The sequence below is a fragment of the Danio rerio genome, chromosome 8 (assembly GCF_052040795.2).
Source record: "Danio rerio strain M-AB ecotype USA chromosome 8, GRCz13ab, whole genome shotgun sequence".
Taxonomy (NCBI): domain Eukaryota; kingdom Metazoa; phylum Chordata; class Actinopteri; order Cypriniformes; family Danionidae; genus Danio; species Danio rerio.
The window spans coordinates 52159523-52175894 of record NC_141028.1 but is presented as its reverse complement, the minus strand read 5'-3'; the positions used below and the strand labels follow the sequence as shown (position 1 = coordinate 52175894).

Genomic DNA, 16372 nt, shown 5'->3' with positions numbered 1-16372 from the left:
TTTATAGTCACAGTCACACGTCTTAGACAACAATAAATACATCTTAACGGCATATGATAAATAATTCCAATCGATCAATTAAGTAAATTTGTACAGTAAGATGGAAGGGATGCCAACATCTCTCATGATGTGTAATTGTATATTTGTCTTTTCAAAACAGAGTAAAAAAGAAGGATGTACCATGTCCGTATTCATATTCTTCATACCAGCTGTTTTCAAATGGAGGCACAGTGGGTTCCTCTGGGACAATAGAAAAGTATTAAATGTTAAAATTGCTACAAGACAGATAATGTAAATTACCAAATTAGGATCCAGTTCGACATCTCAGTGTTCTCATGTATGAACACACATTGACAAAGACTGTGACTTTGAATGAACTGTAATTTGCTGTAAATGACCACAAACAGATGCAAACTCAACTTGAAGCCGTATTGAAAAAGTGGAAATCGCCATCATTCTTTAAAAACACATTAGGACACCCACGCCCGGCCCTAACCAATTTGGCCTCTAGGCAAGATTTCAGATGGCGCCCCGTCACATCGCAATAAATTCCACTGCTAGTGTAAAGTCATAAGAAACTAAACAGCTTTTTGGTCGACTACTACAAGCTGGGAAAATGTCAGATAAATATGCCAATGCAATTAACATTATTGCTGAATAGATCTAAAATTTACACATTTGCTTGAGGAAGGAATGATGGAGTAGTTACATTAATATTACTATTTTCCAAAACATCTATGCCCTTCCATAACATTAGCTGACGTAAAACTAACAGATAGCACTATAGCTATTTAATGATTAGCAATGATATGTCATATCAACGTTGGGATGTTAAAATATGGGACAACACATAGCTTCAAATGATAGAATACATAGCAAACAATAGAAAATATTGACAATAAAATAAAAGGTTTAACCTATTAAAATCAATGGCCTATACAGAAATTAAATAAAGCTATAAAATCTATTTAACTTTTAATTGTATTTGCATATTGATTAAAGTTACTAGTTATTTAGTGAAGAGCAGCAAATGAATCTCTCATTGTGTTTTGTTTGATAACAGAGGTGTTAATGTAAGAATACACAGATCCATAATGAATGAATGAATGAAGCATTCGACTACTTTAGTAACTGTTGTGCTCATTTAAGAGAAAATTAGTTGTGTTTAAAATAAAACAAGCAGGATAGAGCAAAAAAAAAAAAAAACGAAAAAAAGAAGCACTTTTCCGACGGTCCCTTACGGAGAGCTCCACTCCGTGCGAGCACAGCTCTCCCGGCTAAATGGAGCAGTGCTCGTTATATCGAGTGAAAAAAAAACGAAAAAGACAGCTGTTAAACATAACCGGCTTTATCTTTTTGTAGGAAACACACTTTAGATCTTTTTAGGGTAAGAGGTTTTTGAGTTATTGCCATCTATCACTGAATGTGTCAGGAATATTGAAATCAAAACCAACTTAACCGCGCTCATTTCTGGCGCCCCCTGGACGTACAGCGCCCTTAAGCCTGATTTATACTTCTGCGTCAAGTGACCGGCGTAACCCACGGCGCATGCAACGCGCATGGCTGTGCATTTATACTTCTGCGCGCTGTCTCTGTTGGTTTGCATTAACACTTCCGAAACGCTAGTTGGCAGTGAGGTGTAAATGTTCCTCTGTGTCGAGATTCTTCTGTACTGTTTTGTTTTCCTGAACACTTCCGGGATGTACAAGTGGCTCAAACTCGCTCATTTTGAGGCAGAAACCGGCGGACGTGCAACAACTTTAACTATGAGGTAAACACAAAACAAAACTTTCCATCCGGAGCTCCTTCACGAGACTCCACACTTGTAAACAATCGCTACATTAGGCTCACGTCCAGCTCTCGCCATTCGCACGGCTCTCGGTCCCGCCCAGACTCGTCAGCGCTACCAAGCCGACCAATCACAGAGCTTGCGCTACGCATCGTTGCGACGTGTAGTTACAATTTTTGAGAGGTGCACGTCAGCGACGCCGACGGCCACGGCGAAGAAGTTTAAATTTGACGCAGAAGTTTAAATCAGCCTTTAGCATTTGCCTATACTGCCTATGCCACGGGCCGGCCCTGAGGACACCTGTGTATCCTGCACAGAATTCTGGTTGTTGAATTCCATGACGAAAACATGTCATAGGCACAATTTCAACGATTGTATATCTACAGTACTTTATCATCTTTTTTTTTTTTACTTGTTTGTTGTGCTTGATTTGTACTGTTGACTATAATTGTGTTGGTTTAAAAAGTGGTAGTAAAGTGCTTTAAAAACCCTAGAAGGGGGCCTATTGCTCCCTTTTAAACAATTGAAAAAGATGTAAAGTGCGTCTCTGATATGTGCCTTGAGTGTGCATGTGAAGCTTCAGCTCAAATACCCTATTTGAAATGCTAATTTGGTGACCGTTACTGATATGCACAGAGGAAGAATGTCAATTAAAGTAGTTTTATGTAGAGTGATTATAAAAATTATAATTTTTATAATTAGAGGCTGACTATATTCATACACTATTTTCATGTGATGTGACGGTGTTTAAACACATCTTTAAGCTGCGGTCACACTGGGCTTTTCCTTCCATAGACTTTCATTCATACGCACCTGAATGCGTCAAACCGGAAACGCGGGGTCATGCTTCAGGTTTTGCCGTTGCTGTGGTGCAAAGTTCAAGCTTGGAGTCGGCGCAATAGCCTAGTGGTTAGCGCGCCGACATATGGTGCAATAGCACATTAGGGCGTCGCGAGTTCGAATCCCGGCTCGACGACATTTCCCTACCCTACCCCCTGTCTCTCTCTCCCACTTCGCTTCCTGTCTAAAATCTGGCCTATCTAATAATAAAGGCAAAAAGGCCAGAAATAAATCTTAAAAAAAAAAAAAAAAGTTCAAGCTTGGTGAACTCTGACCTGTGAAATCGCATTACTTGACTGGGTGAGACCAGAAATTTAAAACATGGAGCAATCGCTCGCTTTTAAAAGTGTCTAATAAGCTTGTTTAATCCCGCCCCTTTTCGCAGAGCCGCAAGACAGAATTTCGCATGCTTAAACTTTAATGCTGTGTTCACACCAGACGTGGAACAGGTGGATTAATCGCGATATTCGCTCGTAAATAGCCGCGTGAACATTTGAGTTTTCTAGCTTCATTCGCGCGTCAAACCCCGCATCATTCGCACATCAAATCTGCCTCATTCGCACGTCAAATTCACTTCAAAACAGATGCGGATCCACGTGACGGGTAGGGCTTCTGTCCGCCCGGTGAGTCTAGCTTTATTGCTAAATGGCTAACATGGATTTTATTAAGAAAATACCTGTGGTTATGTGCTTTATGAAGGCTGAAAAACTGCGTCGATACGTTTTGGTCCATGTCTGAGTTCACTAAATCCTTTCGGAGGTGCATCCAGCTCTGTGAGCTCATAAACTCCTTCAAAAACTTAACTTGGATGATGGAATTTTTCAGTGGTGCTTCTGACTGAACCAAGCCAATGAACTTTTTGTTTGTGTCGGCTGGAGGATTTCCCCTGGGACACCAACAACAGGCTTGTGTCTTCCCTCCCCGCTAACCATCCTCTTACATCTGCTCCCCCCTTTCGGGGCTAGTCCACAGGCTGTCACCAGGTCTCCCCTCTCTTGGGTAACAAGTGAGCTCTGCAGCGTCCTCCCTATCAGGACTGAACGCTTTCCCAATGTACTGTCGTATTAAAAACCCTATTTTACTGGGTTTTTTTTAACTCCCCGAAAAATATAGCTAAACCTGAACAGGTAAGTATGGGCCAGGGGCCACGTTGGAAGACTGCATCTCAGGGCGTTGTAGGTGCGCACGTTCTACTGCATGGCACACCCTTCGCCAAAGATGTGGTAAGGTTCTCTCGTTGTGGTGTTTTCCATAGATTACCCCATAGTGGAAGTTTCCACATGGCATTGGAGTTCCCCATCCGAAGGGGAACGCTGCGGTTACTAAACTAACCCTTCGTTCCCCGGAGGAAGGAACGGAAATGCTATGTACCTTCGCCACGATTGTCCCTTAGCTGTTGAGCTTAATAGTCTCCTCAGCTGAACAGGATGTCGAGCATTGCACTAGCTGCGTCTTTATAGCATGACTAATTGTCATTGACGCCAGCTGTGCACGCTGATGCCGCCAATTCATTGGCATTTCATTGGCCCGATTTTATACTCTTTTAGATGATTGGTTTCTGATGAAATCCCTATAGTGGAAGTTTCCACATAGCATTAAAGTTCTCCCCTTGGGGAACGAAGGGTTACTCTAGTAACCGTAGCGTTAACTAGGCAGGTTAGGGTAATTAGGCAGTTTAACTTTTTTGTATAACGATGGTTTGTTCTGTTGACTATCGAAAAAAAATAGCTTAAAGGGGCTAATAATATTGACCTTAAAATGTTATTAGAAAATTAAAAACTGCTTTCATTCTAGCCGAAATAAAACAAAAAAGGCTTTCTCCAGACAAAAAAAATATAATCAGATATACTGTGAAAATTTTCTTGCTCTGTTAAACATCATTTGAAAAATATTTAAAAAAGAAAAAAAATTCAAAGGGGGGATAATAATTTTGACTTTAACTGTATATGCACTCTTCATAGCCACTACATAAACTTGACACAACATACTTATTTTTGTAAACGGAAAAAAAAATGGTAAAACAAATAGCCAAATTCTGACAGTAACATATTGCTTTGTTTCACTAAAATAGCTTTGTGCCACACAGCTCATATTAATCCAATTGGAAAATTAAAACACTACACCAAAAAACAAACAAACAAAAAAAAAAAAACACAAAAACAAGACACCTCAACCAGTGCAATCATCGCAATTTTGCTAGTTCTTTGTCAATACACGTTCGTACCATTTGCCGTCCACCTAAATTCAACCAGTTAAAATATTTTAACACACAGGTGTTTTTCTGAATTTGTTTTAAATTCAACAAACCTAAAAAAATGTATGTTAGTGTCAAATTACATTACAATTTTACGTCAGTGTTGATTTATTCAAAATAATGTACAAATCATGCATTGTACATCTAATTCAAAATGCATTACCGTTGTTTTTGTTCATTTCAGTATGTGAAGTGAAAATCTTTTGTTTTGATTTACCATTCATTTAACATCTTTTGAAATGGCTTTTTGTTATCTAAACCAGAGAAACTTAAAGATTCATAAAATGTTTGTCAAATGTCTATTACTGCTGGTCCATTGTCGTTTAAAAGAACCACAGCAGACGTTGCAGATTTTTCATTGTTAAACAAAAACATTCATGAGATGGGTGTATATAATGGTAAATGTTTTATGTGATTCACACTTTGACTCGCAGGATGCTTAAAGCCACTCCTTTGGGATTAAAAGATCTATTTTTAAAAAAACTAGTCAGACAGCAGAAACCTATTACCCCAACTGCCCAATAAACCTACTTTTAGGTCTGTTTTAACATTTTAGAGCTGTCATTAAAATAACAAAATAGGGTCTGTAATTAAAAGTGAAACAGATGTGGCACAAGAACATTTCATAGACTGTTTACGAAGTCATTTTATCTCAGGAAGATACAGGAACAGTTGATTTACAGTACCTGTCGTTGTGTATTGCCAGTCATTGTCAGTAGAGCTGATCTCTTTGCCATCAGGGAAAGGCAGGTTTTCCACCATCTCCACTGCTGACAGACAAAAAATATCCTTAGAGTTTAACAGCATGTGACTAGCTCAACTATGAATTATTTGTGTACAAATGTAAATAAGCATATTAATTAAGAATAAGTATTGCAGATATATTGTGTGCTTTAAATCACTGGATTACACCAAAAAACTGCACAACATTCTGGTGTTCATCTAAACACAGCATGGCAAATCACATGATCTGGACATGCTTGGATAAAAACTGAAATCTTGAAAATTGATTCATTGTGGTACAGTGATTCTCAGTATAGTTCGTTTGGAACATTTTATAACCTGGATGCTTTAGAAAGTTATGAATCTACACAGATCTTAATGCAAAAGGATTATTAGTTGAAGACTCACATCTCGCATCCCAGTAATCATCATTGTCAGCTGGACGACCGGCGATCACAGAAGTCGTTGGTGTTGGCTCATCCACCTTCCAATAGTCATCATCTTCAAACAAGTTAGATAAATATGCTGGTCATAATGAACAAAACTGCTGTTGATGTACACAAACATCAGTGGTGATACTGTATGCTCACATGAGTCAGGTTGGGAATACTCATCCATGTCTGGAATGAAATCTTTTGTTTTTTCTGTCGGGGTGGTTGTAGTTCTTGCCACTGTAGTCGTCTCTGCAGGAAAATCTGTGGATGCCAAATAATCTTTGTGTGATTTTGTAGATTTGTTATAAATAATCAAGCATTTGTCTTTTAATGAGACTGCATTTCCAACCTTCATCCCAGTACTGGTCGGGTTCAGGGTCGTAAAACTCCTCATACTCCAAGGGTACTGTGGTTGTGGGGGCCACAGTGGTTGTGGCAACAGTGGTGGATTCTTCCCTGTTCTTCTTGCCTTTCTTCTTCCCGCCCTTCTCACCTTTGCCCTTTTTCTCACTCTTGGGTTTCTTGGTGGGCTTGAAAGCTTTGGGATTCTTGCTAGGCTTGGGCTCTTTCTGTCGTTTTTCTCTTCCTTTCCTGTCAGTGTCTCTACGCATCCTCTTCACTTAAAGGACGTGGAGAGAGGAATAAAATAAAGATCAATCCACCAGATCAGTTTAACACGCTTTGTGAATAAGCTACTTTATGAATTGACTAGTGAAATTATTAATTATTACTTTTAACAGTTTTGATACATTTATATGCTTTTACTTTTATCATTTAACAAATATTTTAGACCATCAGTTATACTGGGTGTCTTAAAAATTATTATCCAAACAATCAGGAATTGTTCATGCGAAAAGACCAATCTGCCAACACATGTAATATATCATCCAAAGTTTTTGCATCATTATATGTTGCTTTGAATAGGATTACATTAAAACACATTAAATGCTATACTCATGAAATAAAACATTCACAAAGCTAGATGAGAATGAAGCAGCCATGCCCTATTTCAGAAACTCATTTGCAGTCTACTACATATTTATTTTAGCAAATGGCAGCTTGCTTTAGCAGCGTGTTCCACTTTTTATGAATGATCTCACAAGTGGAAAGCAAGTGGTGTTTAGCGGCTCCTTTTAGCAATCCGGTGAAATGCACTTTTGATCACCTATCCGAATCTGAATTGCTGCACCAATATACCCCCTTGAATCTTCTTTTAATTCTGCACACAGTCACTCAAGTGTAGCGATTATGGCTGTGATTGGGCCTATATATATATAAATATATATATATATATATATATATATATATATATATATATATATATATATATATATATATATATATATATTTATACATACATATGTGTGTGTGTGTGTGTGTATATATATATATATATATATATATATATATATATATATATATATATATATATATATAAAAATTATCTATTTATTTATTTATTTATATTAGTTCTAGAACAGAATTAAATCTAAAATGCGTGAATATATACATCCTAATGTTAATGTGTAATGATATGCGTGTCTGTCAATGGCTGTTTCTCAATCCTCGTGTTCTCGTGAAACGTCATCATCAGCTGCCTAAGTTCAGTTCCAATACTCAAGACCGCAAGTACGGAGGACGCTTGAAACTTCCCGGATGTGATCTTGATATCGAGGACGCAACGATGCAGACTTGAGCACCGAACTCGCTCTGGTAGTCCCAGAAGTCATTGCGACTGGAGGTGGGAAGCGCAGCATTTTATTTAGATTTATTATTAAAGTTCAGAGATTTAACTTATTTACCTCAGGAGTTTCACTAAATGAAACGGTGAATATAAATATTACCATGGACATCTTAATAAAGGAATAAACACATTAAGGGTGTTTGTTTGCTGAAATTCGTATTAAAAACTGTTTTATTTATATTGTGCAACATATATTTATAATGTTTTCATGCATAGTATATATTTTGAAAAGGGGAAAAAACAATAAATCGTTGTATGAAGGCCGTAATGTTTAAATAATTTACCATTTAAAACACGTGAAGGTCATGTGACCATCAGGAAGAACGCATCATTTCAATTCTCAAAGGACGCGTTCTCTGCCCTCACGGTCTCCTGAGTTTGTTCTTCCGAGGACACCCGGCAAGACCAGTCTCCACAAGAACACAAGTCCGTTCTCTGCGTTCTTGGAATTGAGAAACAGCCTTTGAGAACATGACCAGATAGCAAGTTTGATCAACCTTCACTAAAATGCAAGGGGTTAACAAGTTTGTTAGGTGTTCCCTTATGATTGGTTTATATGTGTTTAGTCCCACCCTCCGGTCTGGAGTGTGAAATGTGATTGGTTGTTTGGATGGGAGATGGAGGGGTTGATTGACAACTGGCAGCTTTGGAAACTGAAGCAGAGACGCGCTGCGCGGCTGAAATGATTGCGTAACTTTGACGGAGTGTAAAAACACGAGACTGTAATACATATCGCGTGTGAATAACACATTTTTGATTACTTTGAGTTTGTTTTGTTTGTTTGTTATGAGTTCTTATCAGATAAGTTACCAGTGTCAGTTATTAGTCAGTTCAGAGTGAGTAGGCATTTTTTAAATGCCTAAAGTGTTAACTGACAGTACAGAGGATTTTAACTGAACTCCGGAGAGAGATGGTTAAATGGAAAATAAGTCGGAGAAAAAGAGAGACTGTCAGTTTAGGATGAGACGATGCTGAAAGAGTCTAAGAGGAGCTGATAGCACCACAAATAGCCGGGATATTTGGTGGTTCCTCTGTCTATGTGAGAGTTGCCTCTCATCAGCTGGCGATTTAAAGTGAAAGTGAGGATTTGAAAGAGACTTGTGGCAGGAGTTCGCCAATCAATCGCAGCTCATTGGATCGCTGTCAACGAGTGTTGTCATTTGGAGTTCTGTCATATTGACTGCCACGGCAAGTTTTGTCTGTTATCTCAGGTTCAACCAAATGAACCTGAGAAAACAACAGCTAATCATGAAGGTCATGGTGCCCAGGCTACCCGAAGATCTGATCTTGCCTGAGGAGCCTCCCAGAGTAGAGCTTCGACGATTAATGGTTAACATCACAGCTTTACGCGAGGCATTCTGGTTCACAGACGGACTGGAACAGATTTGCAGGGCAGGGCAAAATGCCCCTGCAGGTGCTAACGTGTGGGACGCACAGCAGGGTAATTGGGCCAATAGAGTAACTCTCAGGGAGCAACTGCGGTTCTTACACATTCTGTCCGGATTGCTGTTAGAACACAGGTGCAGAGACATAGCAGTTGGCTCAATAATTCTAACAATCGTGTCATTCGCAGGGGGACGCTGTCAACAGCCAAGGTCACGCGAATGATCGTTGAACTGATGCCTACCATTCCGTGTAGAGGCTCGGAGAGGCTCTTAACGTGACTGACATTCAATTAACGCGGGCAAATTTCCGTTATTTTGTGGACGATCAGGCAATGCCGCGCATCATGCGCCGCTGGCTCGAATTCATCCCAGCTCGCGCCATCAGGGTGTGTGTTGTTCTGGCACAAGCAGCAGGGTCCGGACTGACATCTCTGGACGTGATCGTCAGAGCAATAAACGAAAACCCAACATTCCCTTGGGTGTTGCTCCAGAGAATGTACCCGGAGCAATGGAACAAAGCTAGCAAAGCTATGAGGCGAGTGGGGAAAAACCCATACTACGGTTATTGTCGTGATTTGACCGATGTGAGGGCTTTTCAGTTTCGGTACTTGGCTTCATTGTGTGGGCGATTATTCATTGCTCTTGGTGATCATTCATTGGACAGGTACCAAGGGTTTGTAGAAGACCGTGTTCGGTCAAAAACCTGGAGGCAGTTGATTGATTCTTATAAGGCTGCTCTGCATTTAGTGTATTGAACCTGGAGCGGTGTCTTAAACTTAATACACCTAGGTGGCGCTACACATACACACACACACACACACACACACACACACATATATATATATATATATATATATATATATATATATATATATATATATATATATATATATATATTATTTATATTATTCAAATTATATTTTACAAAATGTCTACATGCCATCTAATTCTAATTAGATTATACGTAGACTGTTAGGTTGGGCTTAGGGTTAGTGTAAGTTGACATGTACTTGTTTCTTATAGCCAATGTCAGTTAAAGGAAAAGTATTCACAGATATTAAGCAGTCTACTAATACTCAAGTGGACCATCAAAATAAAGTGTTACCCTATCTTTCATGTTTTTTATGCAGGTGTTTAGGTCACTGCAGGTTTTTCATTTAAAAAGCATTAATTTTTGATAAATGTAAAAATTTCATTTGTAGGTTTAAAGTGCAGTGTGAGAAAGAAAGGACTGAAAATACTGCTTTATAGTGTGGGACGGATATGTGTTTGATGCAGACATGTGGGTGTACATTCCCCAATCATCCTAGAGATCTCTGCTGGGTGAGCTTAATTTTGTCGACTTTAACCGAGGTCTACATAATCTTGGATTCAACCAGTTTCCTGAGCAGATGGCTGTCATGGTCACAGGAGTGAAGTGGAGGGTGTGAAACTGATTCCTCCAAATACCCAAGTCTCCGGATTGATCCCGTGGGCTAACCTGAACATCCTTTGGCAACCTATTCAAACCTGCAGCTTCTCCATCATGGACATCCATTGTTCTCAAGCCTAACGCCTGATTTACACCGCAAGCGTCAGCGGCGCGTGAGCAGCGCGTGTTTTTTCGGTGTCCATGTTAACAGATTAGAGCTTTCATATCGCTGCTCACGCTCAATTAAAGTGATATTGCATTGATAATGACCTAAATACATTGAATGACAGTAAAAAGTAACAATTTTACCCAATAAATGTGTCAATAATATCAACTGATTTATATATAGTCAATCAAATGAACTTAAACGATTAAAAACTGCAACAAACCTTTATTTCGGCCTGAACTACAAAACCAATAGTAAAACAATTTTAGTATCAGTTTTGTGGGAGAGGGGAAGTGATATACAGGAATTTCAGTCCATAGCGAAGTGGATTGTGGGTAGTGTTGTTCGACACGCATGCTGGATGATGTGAACTCGCTGTGTGCTGTGCTGCTCAAGCAGAGGAAGAAAGCTTTATTCGGCTTTGCTTTATGTTCGCTCAAGTTATTCCACCTGGGAGCTGTTTGCACCGTGAACCTGACAACACGAAAATAAGTAAAAGAAGGGCATGCATTGATCACTTTTGTCCGTCTCATCCTTTGCACGAGCATGAATTAACGTGCTGTTACTCTGCCGCTGGACATTACTGAAGTGGATCATGTATAAATATCATTATAACTACTGTATAGATATTATTATAACTATAGGCTTACAACATCCTGGCAATCAAAAACCAAATGACATGATATCACAGGCGATTGTCTTCTGACTGTAGACACATACTCCTCATAGAGTTTGAGAAGCATACAGTACTGTTTGATCTATAAAATTAGTAAAATAAAGATTTGCAGGTTAAAGAAACAGCATAGGAGGAAATTGCCGTTGGTCTTGGTGCAGATAAAAAGTTTGAAAAGTGTATTTGTATATAGAGAGACAGGTAACTAGATAGAATAGACAGCGATATGTTGGTCTCTGCAGCAGCTGCCGGAGAGCTGCGTGCTGCAGGCACAGCTGATGTGAAAGGCAAACGCCTGCGTGCTGCTTCTGCTCGACATACGCGCTGCTCACGCACTGCTTTCGCTTGCGGTGTAAAACAGCCGTTAGACGCATAGACTGCAGCTTTTCACAAGACATTTGGCCCGAGAAGAAATGGTTGTGTTCACCTGGGCCTTGTTTTTTTCAAGTTCATTTGTTGACGTTTGTTCCTCACCAGTCACCACTGGCTTGCTTAGTTTGGGACAAGTGGAATTACTAACCAGTAAAGTTTCTCCTCAGCGTTTCGGCTTTCGGCAGTGACATTTACAGTGCATTTCACTGAAATTAACTTCAACTGTGAAAACTAGACTGAAGCAGTTTTAATATACTATAAATATGTTAAGCTAAATTGACGCAATCTAAGTTGTAAAAAATGCTGAAGACAGATGAAAAAGAGATGGTGTAGTGCTTGATTGTTATGCTTTGCCCTTTGTTTTATTTGTAGCCTTTATTACATTGCTTTCTATACGTGTTATTTAATTCAATTGTAAGAGCCCTCAGCTACCTTCTCATGTACAGTGCATGAAGAATATACTATTCTTTATAAAATTAAAAAACAATAGACACTCAGAACAGGGGCATAACAAGAGAATAAGGGACAATAAAGGGGAAACATTTTTTTACTTCAGTAAAAATTTTCTATTGGCATAATGTATGCTAGCTAGTTAGCTTATAACCCTTTATGACCATGGTTAAAAGCTGTTGGTTGTGTTGTAAATTTTTATTATTGTAAATCATCTGAAATTTAAAATGAGTTAAGAAATATTTTGGGACCTTATTAAAATGGGAACTCTATCAGAATCGTCAACATGTAGCCCCATTGTACCCTTGAATATTAACATATTATAAACATAAATACTTACAAATGATGTCCAGCTTGACAGTAGCTTGTGATTCTGTGTCTCCATTTGTGGCCACACATTTGTATATTCCAGCATTGTTTAAATTGGCATTCAGAACAGTAAGAGAAGACAAGACACTGCCATGATTGTGGACCTTGAGATTGCCGTGTTTTGTCAGAACTTTCTCACCATTAGGAGAAACCCAGTTGATATTCTTTGCATCACTGGAAACTAAGAAAGAACAGAGAAAGGAGATTGAATTTGTAGCTTTAGCATCTGAGGTAAAAACCAAAATATACCCAAATAACCAAATATAACACTGCCTTTTGTTTTTATTATTCATCCTCATGTTGTTCCAAACTGGAATATAATTTTTTTTTCTTCAAAGCCAAAAGAAAATTTAAAATAATTTCCTAAAATTTTAATTAAAATATTAGCCAGAATTATCCATATAAAAAAGTTATAATGACACGAAAATAATTAAATTCTTTAATATTTTAACTGGCATCTCACCTTTGCAGAGCAATTGTTTGTGTTGTCCAACTTCGATCGTTGCATAGGGTGGGGTTATTTTCACTTGCAGAAGATCTAAAAGAAACAAACAATATTTGGTATTTCATATCAACATTTTTTTCACACCTTGTCAACTTGTCATAATGTGCTATGTGAATATAAATTGTTCACTTGGAACTGAGTGATTTAAAAAAAAAAAGTTAAAAAAAGAATACTAAAACAGAGCCAGAATACGTGCACACTTGCTAAATAATATAGCTATTGGGTATTGACTGATTAAAGACTAAAATGTTTCTTTCTCTTTCTTATAGAATGCCCACTTCAAAAGTTTCCACTTAGATATGCTTGGCACTTATAGCAGGTTTGGCATGCTGTCCCGGGAGAGAACCCTGAGCTCGGAGATATTTGAGCCCAGGGCTCCCGCCCGGTCTAGAAGCATATCAGGAGAACCGAGATAAGGTAGGTCTCGATCGCTCCCCCTTTAGAAGGGCAGAAAAAGGAGGAGATGGGGTGGAAGGGGGGATTCTTCCAAAACGAAGATGCAATGAGGAGAAAGTGATCCATTTATATTAAGCTAGGATCATTCTGATTGGATTATTACTGATTACGGATGAGTGGCCAGCGGTGCACAATCATATCACGTGCTTCTCTCGAAATTAGTTTATGAAACTTCACGTGAACATTAGAAGAACATGCAATCTCCATACAAAAATGCCTCCTAGCCAGTGGTGTAAAGAGTACTGAAAAATCATACTTAAGTACAAGTACTATTACTTTCCTAAAAATGTAGTGCGAGTAAAAGTATCTGTTGTAAATATTATTTGAAGTATGAGTAAAAAGTAGCCCTTTCAAAAATACTTAAGAGTAGTGAGTATTACACTGTAAAAAGCTGATGCGTTTACATGTCATTTGTGGTTGTGTAAACGTAACCTTCTGTAGTGCATTTAGTTATTGCTCAGCAGGCAAATAACTTCATAACACATTATTATTAGGTTAGATTAGGTTGTGATATCAGGTGACCAAAATTCAATGTCTAGCCAGTGTCTAGGTACACTGTTTACATTTAGTCATTTAGCAGACGTTTTTATCCAAAGGGACTTACAAATGAGGACAAGGAAGCAATTTACACAACTATAAAAGCAACAATGAATAAGTGCTGTAGGCAAGTTTCAGGTATGTAAAGTGTAAGAAGCAAAACATTTGTAATTTTTTTTTTTTTTGTAATACAGTTAGCGGTGGAGCCAGAGAGGCAATTGCAGATTAGGAAATTAAGTGGAGACTAAATAGTTGAGTTTTTAGTCGATTCTTGAAGACAGCGAGTGACTCTGCTGTTCTGATTGCAATTAGGGAGTTTATTCCACCAACTGGGCAGATTAAATGCCAGTGTTCGGGAAAGTGATTTCTTCCCTCTTTGGGATGGAACCACGAGGCGACGTTCATTCACAGAACACAAGTTTCTGGAGGGCACATAGATCTGCAGAAGTGAGAGCAGATAAGAAGGAGCAAAGCCAGAAGTCACTTTGTAAGCAAACATCAGAGCTTTGAATTTGATGCGAGCAGCAACTGGCAGCCAGTGCAAACGGATGAGTAGCGGAGTCACATATGCTCTTTTAGGTTCATTAAAGACCACTTGTGCTGCTGCGTTCTGAAGCAGCTGAAGAGGTTTGATAGAGTTAGCTGGAAGCCCAGCTACTAGAGAGTTGCAATAGTCCAGTCTGGAGAGAACAAGAGCTTGAACAAGGAGTTGAGCTGCATGTTCAGATAGGAAGGGTCGGACCTTTCTGATGTTATAGAGAGCGAATCTGCAAGATCAAGCAGTTCTAGAAATGTGGTCAGAGAAGTTTAGTTGGTCATCAATCGTTACTCCAAGGCTTTTCACCGTTTTGGATGCAGTAATGGTTGCCCCATCCATCTGGATTGAAAAGTTATGATGTAGAGTCGGGTTGGCAGAAAATTCAAGCATTTCCGTTTTCGTGAGGTTAAGCTGAAGATGATGATCTTTCTTGTTTTTTTTTTAAAGTGTCTAATCACCATGTCAAATGATGTTGATATTTGGTTGATTTAAGGTTGTATCAGAAACTGACCAAAATCCAACGTTGATCCAACATCTTAAACCAACATCATATTGACGTCAGATACTGACATTTATTTGTCAGGTATGGCAACCAAAATGCATTGTCTGAAAGACGTCATAGTGGTAACGCCCACACAACATCATGCTGCAACATCATTAGATGTTATTTGGTGGATTTTAGGTTGGCCGTTGGGCATTGATGTCAACCCAATTTTCATTTCCAAACTAAATGCAATGTCCCCATGACGCTGGGGTATAATGTCAATCTGACGTCATGTAGACATCTTGTGCCTGCTGGGTGTTTAAGGCCATTTTGGTCATCATACAGTAAACATCCGTCATTTTCTCATCAGTGACATGCATCTAAACAGTCTCTGGGTCAATGCGTGTAAAGATTTTTGACATCTTTTTAAATCTAATCAAATCAGGTCTTTATTTCAGGAGAGTTAGGCAAAGAACAAACCCTCTAACCTTGCTCTTGATTAGAGCAAAGTGAGACCGGGAGAAACACAGCCCAATTTAGCACAGAAAGCACACGGACAAGACACAACAATGACAAATGGAATGGGAACAGGGGATATGGATGTAGTCCAATGAGGGCTGGCAGCCGCCTGGTCTTGCAGCCATGGAGGTGCTGGTCGCAGACCAGATTTTACCTCCAGTGGGTAAAATCACACAAAGGCGTTTGGATGAGGGGATCGGTGGTGATTGTTTATCTGAGGTTGTGTATGTGTGTGTGTGTGTGTGAGCTTGTAGAGTCCGACAGGAGAAAAGAAAACAGGGAGCCAAAAGATAGATAAGAAAATAGTTCAACTTTGGGTCAATATCTGCCAATTCACAGATATTTAATGTCCATCACTCGTCTTCAGATCTGGCCAAATCTTGTTGCATGACCGCTAATTTCACCCCAATGTTTTCCAGTTTGCGGTCTAGGACCATAGTCTGATTTGCAACCCTACCCATATGCGTTTCAATCAAGCTGGTCAGCCTGGTGGGGTTTTGTGCAGCACTGACCGCTTTCATCAGTTGTCGATACCCCAGGGCCCCGCATAAGTCCATCAGCAGAAACCCTGTTATCAAAGTTCCAAATAGGTAAATATCTTCAACATCCTCCAGAGACAGAGCCCTGAGAATCACGGGACTGATATTTCTAATCCCCATACACAAGAAATAAATAAAGTAGTGACTGCAGGTAGAAGGAAAGTAGCGGAGTAAAAGTACCGAT

At 39.1% G+C, this 16372-nt stretch overlaps 2 protein-coding genes across 3 annotated transcripts in view; both read right to left on the bottom strand.

The window, feature by feature from the left end:
• grk5l (G protein-coupled receptor kinase 5 like) overlaps positions 1-16372 on the bottom strand; it is a 785510-nt gene that overhangs the window by 630741 nt on the left and 138397 nt on the right. The gene's annotated exons all lie outside the window — the stretch shown is intronic.
• The window catches only part of aebp1b (AE binding protein 1b), a 41639-nt gene that overhangs the window by 19236 nt on the left and 6031 nt on the right, over positions 1-16372 (bottom strand). The window contains exons 2-8 of one of the 2 annotated variants that reach the window (XM_087265376.1): positions 13074-13148; positions 12582-12791; positions 6390-6659; positions 6197-6301; positions 6015-6107; positions 5570-5653; positions 181-240 (exon numbers count right to left, since the gene is read on the bottom strand). In XM_087265376.1, the coding sequence (XP_087121502.1) occupies positions 181-240; positions 5570-5653; positions 6015-6107; positions 6197-6301; positions 6390-6659; positions 12582-12791; positions 13074-13148 (897 nt within the window). The remainder of the gene's footprint in view (positions 1-180; positions 241-5569; positions 5654-6014; positions 6108-6196; positions 6302-6389; positions 6660-12581; positions 12792-13073; positions 13149-16372) is intronic. The other variant, XM_087265377.1, reaches the window with a different exon arrangement.